This window comes from Watersipora subatra, chromosome 8 (genome assembly GCF_963576615.1).
Source record: "Watersipora subatra chromosome 8, tzWatSuba1.1, whole genome shotgun sequence".
Taxonomy (NCBI): domain Eukaryota; kingdom Metazoa; phylum Bryozoa; class Gymnolaemata; order Cheilostomatida; family Watersiporidae; genus Watersipora; species Watersipora subatra.
In genome coordinates, this window is record NC_088715.1 from 2,617,981 (window position 1) to 2,625,488 (window position 7,508).

Here is a 7,508-nt window from a genome sequence, read left to right on the forward strand (position 1 = left end):
TTAGAGAATTCCCACATTCTTTGGGTCAACTGGTTCCCACATTTTTTGGGTCAACTGGTTCCCACATTCTTTTTTAAGCAGTAGTAAATTTTGTAATCGGTCACAAAAACTTGAGTCATTAGGAACTAATTGATTATAGTTGTTTCCAATCCATATTCAAAACCAGCAGAAGTTATTCTGTCTATTGTTTTGCCTTCTGTGCAGGAAAGCCAATAAGTATTATTATTATTACGTGTATTATTGTTTATTTACAATGACGTCAGCTAAGTGATGGTCAGACACAGTAATATTTGAAATGTTTTACAAACACATTTCATACTTTTCTCCAGCACTTTTGATTCCTTATTCTTTTTAACAACGCTTGATCCGATGCCAGTACTCTCTCTTTCTGGTAGTTGAAATACCATCCATTGAAACATCCGCTTTATGATTAGCAGAAAAATAAGAAGAGCAAAGATATTATATCAAGCATTGTCTAAAAGAACAAGGAATAAAAAGTGGTGGAGAACCGTGATCGCTTACGACTTCACATGATATGGCACTTTCCTCTGTCCCCCTCTGTCCCCTTCTGTCCCCTCTGTCGTCCTTCTGTCATCCTCTGTCGTCCCTCTGTCGTCCCTCCGTCGTCCTGTCGTCTTTTTGTCGTCTTTCTGTCATCCGTCTGTCGTCCCTCTGTCCCCTTCTGTTCCCTTCTGTCTCCTTTTGTCCCCTTCTGTTCCCTTCTGTACCCTTTTGTCTCATTTTGTCCCCTTCTGTCCCCTTCTGTCCCCCTCTTTTCCTCTGTTTTTCTGTCTTTATGTCCCTCTGTCTTTCTGTCCCTCTGTCTTTCTGTCCCTCTGTCTTTCTGTCCCTCTGTCTTTCTGTCCCTCTGTCTTTCTGTCCCTCTGTCGTTCCGTCCCTCTGTCTTTCTGTCCCTCTGTCCTTCTGTCTCTTTGTCCTTCTGTCTCTTTGTCCTTCTATCCCTCTGTCCCTCTCTCCTTTTGTCCCTCTCTCCTTTTGTTCCTCTCTCTTTTTGTCCCTCTCTCCTTTTGTCCCTCTTTCCTTTTGTCCCTCTTTCCTTTTGTCCCTCTTTCCTTTTGTCCCTCTTTCTTTTTGTCCCTCTTTCCTTTTGTCCCTCTTTCCTTTTGTCTCTTTTTTGTGCCTCTATTGTGCCTCTCTCCTTTTGTCCCTCTCTCCTTTTGTTCCTCTCTCTTTTTGTCCCTCTCTCCTTTTGTCCCTCTTTCCTTTTGTCCCTCTTTCCTTTTGTCCCTCTTTCCTTTTGTCCCTCTTTCTTTTTGTCCCTCTTTCCTTTTGTCCCTCTTTCCTTTTGTCTCTTTTTTGTGCCTCTATTGTGCCTCTCTCCTTCTGTCCCTCTGTTCCTCTGTCCTTCTGTCCCTCTCTCGTTCTGTCCCTCTGTCCTTCGGTCCCTCTGTCTTTCTGTCCCTCTTTCCCTCTCTTCTTCTGTCCCTCGCTCTATCTCCCTGGTAGTGGAATAGCAGAGGTATCAAAGCAAACACTATTAAAAAGGACAAAAAATAAAAAGTGGTAAATAAATATTATGTCATTCACTGTTTTATATGAGCTACCATATAACTTGATGATTTGTGTTAAAGTACAAGTAAATCGATTTAGCTAGCAGCAAAAGTAAACAAAAACAACATCTCATTGTTTTAAGGTTGTTGAAAACATAAAACCAAATTACAGAAATAGGGTGAGAGGCAGCCACTTTTAGCTCCCACAATTCATTTCATAGGTACGATACCAAAAACCCTTTCAGTTTGTAGCTTTGACAGATGCAATTTTATTATTTGTAAGCAATCTCTATATATCTTTTAAAAATTTACATTAATTTGGTAAAATAAAAGCCTAAAAATCTTACTGCATTTTTTTCATATAAAGCATTTTAGTACTTCCTTCCAAAAAAGCTAGGTAGGCCATCCAATTTTTAAGAGATTTTAAGGTTGCTTTGTAATTTAAGTCTAAAATAGTCAAACAGGTGTGATTTTGTATAATAGTTAAGAAGAACTATGGCTGAACCAATTTTATTTTGTAACTCAATCTCTGCTATAGGATTTGAAGCCGCAACATCCAAGCCAACCACAAAATTATTTGATGTTCAAAAAGATTTCAATATATCACCCAAAACTATCGTTGCATCAAAGTCATCTTTCCTTGATTTCAAGCCTGCCTCAATACTTGCATCTGCAACAACCGAATCAAACAAAGATATACTTGGCAATATGACGGATTCTAATACGTCGTCTGGCAGCAAAACAGCACCAGTTCCAATTGGTGCAAAGCCTATGCGAGGATTTGCAGCAACAACATCCAAACCAAACACAGGACTATTTGGCAGTATGACAGATTCCAATACATCATTTGGAGGTAAAACTGCACCAACGCTCTTTGGTACTAAACCTTTGTCAGGGTTTGGAGCAGCAACAATCAAACCAAACACAGGACTATTTGGAAGTATGACAGATTTCAATACATTGTCTGGAAGCAAAACTCCACCAGCTCCCTTTGGTGCAAAGCCTATGTCAGGATTTGGAGTAGCAACAACCGAACCAAACACCGGACTATTTGGAAATATGACAGATTCCAATACATCGCCAGGCAGCGAAACTTCACCAGCTCCGTTTAGTACAAAGCCCATGTCAGGATTTGGAGCAGTGCTATTCAAACCAAACACAGGACTATTTGACAGTACACCAAATTCCAGGACATCATTTGGCAGTAAAACTGCACCAGCTCCCCTTGATACCTCTGTATCAGCGTTTGGGGCGGTGACACCCAAACCAAACACAGGACTAATTGACAGTACACCGAATTCCAGTACATCATTTGGCAGTGAAACTGCACTAGCTCCCTTTGGTAGCTCTGTGTCAGCGTTCGGAGTGACGACACCCAAATCAAACACAGGACTATTTGACAGTACACCAAATTCCAGTACATCATTCACCAGTAAAACTGCACCAGCTCCCTTTGGTACCTCTGTGTCAGCGTTCGGGGCGGCGACACTCAAACCAAACACAGGACTATTTGACAGTACACCAAATTCCAGTACATCATTCGGCAGTAAAACTGCACCAGCTCCCTTTGGTGCAAAGCCTATGTTAGGATTTGAAGCAGCAACAACCAAGCCAAACAGAGGCCTATTTGGCAGTACAAAAGATTCCGACTCATTATTCGTCACTACAGCTGCAGAAGGTCTCTTTTTTGCCAAATCTGGAACAGCAACGACCATATCAAATGTAAGGTTATTGTGGTCTAACAACTACCAACAAGTCATCTCTCACCACATCTTCTAATTCAATGGCAAATCTATTTGATGGTTAGGCAGATTCTTTTTGTTATGATATTACTATAGAGTGCTTATCAGATGTGCTTATATGTTGTTATGCACTATGTCTTTATTACTATATGAGTTCTTATCGGATGTTACTCCCTGTGTTTATATTACTATATGAGTTCTTATCTGATGTTACTTAATGTGTCAATATTACTATAAGAGTTTTAATCTGATGTTACTCACTGTGTCTATATTATTATATGAGTTCTTATCTGATGTTACTCACTGTGTCTATATTACTGCATGAGTTTTTATCTGATGTTACTCACTGTGTCTATATTACTGTATGAGTTCTTATCTGATGTTACTCCCTGTGTCTATATTACTACATGAGTTCTTATCTGATGTTACTCACTGTGTCTATATTACTATATGAGTTCTTATCTGATGTTACTCACTGTGTCTATATTACTGTATGAGTTCTTATCTGATGTTACTCACTGTGTCTATATTATTATATGAGTTCTTATCTGATGTTACTCCCTGTGTCTATATTACTGCATGAGTTTTTATCTGATGTTAGTCACTGTGTCTATATTACTGTATGAGTTCTTATCTGATGTTACTCCCTGTGTCTATATTACTATATGAGTTCTTATCTGATGTTACTCACCATGCCTATATTACTATATGAGTTCTTATCTGACGTTACTCACTGTGTCTATATTACTATATGAGTTCTTATCTGATGTTACTCACCATGCCTATATTACTGTATGAGTTCTTATCTGATGTTACTCACTATGTCTATATTACTATATGAGTTCTTATCTGATGTTACTCACTGTGTCTATATTACTATATGAGTTCTTATCTGATGTTACTCACCATGCCTATATTACTATATGAGTTCTTATCTGATGTTACTGACTATGTCTATATTACTATTTGAGTTCTTATCTGATGTTACTCACTTGTCTATATTACTATATGAGTTCTTATCTGATATTACTCACTGTGTCTACATTACTATATAAGTTCTTATCTGATGTTACTCACCTTGGCTATATTACTGTATGAGTTCTTATCTGATGTTACTCACTGTGTCTATATTACTACATGAGTTCTTATCTGATGTTACTCACTATGTCTATACTACTATATGAGTTCTTATCTGATGTTACTCACTGTGTCTATATTACTATATGAGTTCTTATTTGATGTTACTCACCATGCCTATATTACTATATGAGTTCTTATCTGATGTTACTATGTCTATATTACTATATGAGTTCTTATCTGATGTTACTCACTATGTCTATATTACTATATGAGTTCTTATCTGATGTTACTCACCATGCCTATATTACTATATGAGTTCTTATCTGATGTTACTGACTATGTCTATATTACTATTTGAGTTCTTATCTGATGTTACTCACTGTGTCTATATTACTATATGAGTTCTTATCTGATATTACTCACTGTGTCTATATTACTATATGAGTTCTTATCTGATGTTACTCACTTGTCTATATTACTATATGAGTTCTTATCTGATATTACTCACTGTGTCTACATTACTATATGAGTTCTTATCTGATGTTACTCACTATGTCTATATCACTGTATGAGTTCTTATCTGATGTTACTCACTGTGTTTATCTATATAATTGCAGACATCTCAGAGAGGAACAACATCAGTGAAATTTGTCGCAGTTGACGGAACAGATAATATGGTTAAAAATGGTGTATCCGTGCAAGTTAATACCAAACATTATAATATAACCGGAATGCGTCACTATAAAACTTACAGCGTCGAGGTAATTTAATTGAGATATATTTCACAATGTATTTCATTTTAATAACCATGGTGGAAAATTTGGTTTGTGAGTTTACTATTTAAAATCTTAACAGTTTGTAAGACACCCAAATGATATTAACGTTGCTAACGTAGTTATGAATTCCATCTCCATGATCACTAAATAATGGCTGTTGACTTATGTAAGCTCATGACCTATCTCTTATTTAATTACATCAGATGGTCTTAGGAAAAATAGGTTATGTATAGTTATGACATGACTAGTACAAGCCCAAAGTTTGCTTGACCATTTAATCATTCATGAGTAGAGATCAGTGTTTTATTCAGAACTTTTTACTATCCTTCTCCTGTCTGAATACAAAGTTTTAATTAATTTTAAGAATTTCTGTTCTTCCCCAGTTATGTGTATTCAGTGTAACAAGTTTAATAGAAGTATTATAGCACTATTTTTACACTTATCTGTTCACAGGAACTCAGGCTTGATGACTATCAACTGAATGGAAAGCATCCGTTTGTGTTTAGATGGTTTCCTTCAGAGCTGCTCTCAAATCATGGTGATTCGAATATTCGAATATTCGAATATTTGAAACAAATCATATTGTACTGATTTGACACAAATGGTGATTTGATTTGATTCGACTTGAACAATTTTGGAAGTAACTTGATTCGATTTGAAGTTTCGGGCTGATTTGAAGACCTGATTTGAAAAATAAGTCAAATCACATCGCTATCGATAGCCTTGTCTTCTGCAACCGATCAAAACATTTTTACGACGTTTGCAAAGTTAGCCCGAACTTTGGCAAGAAATGCGCACCATCGATACCGAGGCTAAGCAATCGCCCGCGTGTCCCTTTGCAGAAAAAAGAAAAGGACCGCGTGTCGTGTGTGTAGAAGAAATCAACATGAGCAGCTCTGGTAAGTTGTGGAAAAAGCATGTTTGTAGTTGTGGTGATGGCATTGAATACTTTGATGTCAATTACTTGATTGCTAGAAATTGGTTGTGACTATCCAATTCTAACCTCACAGTCACTAATCAAAATAAAAATTACTTGTGCTGTGCTTACGGCATGAATGAATAGAGTATTATAATATATAATATTCTATACAATACTATTCCATGCCGCGAACACATTAAATATTCACAGTAACGACAATGTTCATGATTATAAATATGCATTGTATTATAACTGGGTAAAATTTAATTAATTAAATAAATTAAAATTTTATTTGTTATATCAAATTCATTAGAATAATATTAACCCTTTAGCGACTGCAGGCTTACGGCTGGGAATTCCCCAGCGCATCAGAGCATTTACTGGCTATTTTAGCCTTCGATACCACTGCGTAAAAACTGCATCAACTTTTATTAAAATTAAGGTAGATACATAAATTAACATGCATAGGAATGTTGAGAAATTTCTCTACAAGCTGATACCTTTTTTATGTGGCTAGCTTGCATTTGCTTTCTTGCAAAAAGTCTCAATTCGTTGAAGCTACGAGTTTTTTTTATTTTTGTACGTCATTTTCAATTGTATTTTATATTTACTAAAAGCAATTGGCAATGTTGTATAAATAATTCTTGCATGGATTCATATGTTCACAAAAGTTTGCAAAAAGAATTAGTCGTCCAAGAGCATTGAAAGCGGAGTTATGAGCTCCGATGTATAGCGGGAGCGCCACTGGAAATGCTCGAGACGCCGTGTCCATAAGCAGCGCAAGACAGTCACCCGGCAAGGTTGCTTCAACTTTCGTGCAAATTGGCACAAAACTGCAAATAAATATGTATCTGAAAGCTGAGACATTTTCCTGCTGAATTAGATTTTTTCCTCCACACAGCTTGCAAAAACTTTGCAGCTAGACATATATATATATGCAGTTACGATTTTTTACTCTGAGTTTTTATGCATTTCTTGAGACTATAGATTTATGTAAAAATTTTGCATATAAAGTTATTGCACAGGTTCATGTGTGCTGCAGCAAAGATTAACTGGTTGTGTGCAAGAAGAATTAAGTTGTGAGCCTATATTCACACATTTGGTGAAGCGCACATTTCCCTTAAGAGCACACTTTACACTTGAATGAAGTGTACCTGCACATTATGTAGTATATTTGAGTATATTTTCTATTGAAGAATTGTTCGAGGATCTCGTGACAGACTCATTCATAGTTACTGACGATGCCAACATAGATTCATATGATCTAGATCTACCTGGTATGTCTGTCTCAAGCCACTTCTGATAGTGATAAAAAATTTATGTATGTTAATCATATATACAATACTCTCATCCCATGTGTGTTACTGCACAACAATTGCATAGCTTCATTATTCTTTTTAGAATCTAGTCAACTCTCTCGATCACGATCAAGGTCACCTATCCAGGCCTCAGGATCTCATTCTCAAGATTCATTCTCAAC

The 7,508-nt window shown here is 36.6% G+C and overlaps 1 protein-coding gene across 1 annotated transcript; it reads right to left on the reverse strand.

The window, feature by feature from the left end:
- Positions 1–526: 526 nt before the first annotated feature.
- On the reverse strand, positions 527–1,863 carry LOC137401943 (octapeptide-repeat protein T2-like). The gene is made up of 2 exons (XM_068088416.1): positions 1,859–1,863; positions 527–1,460 (listed from the first exon to the last, which is right to left on the reverse strand). Exons 1-2 carry the CDS (start codon positions 1,861–1,863, stop codon positions 527–529), a joined length of 939 nt encoding a protein of 312 aa, XP_067944517.1.
- Positions 1,864–7,508: the final 5,645 nt, after the last annotated feature.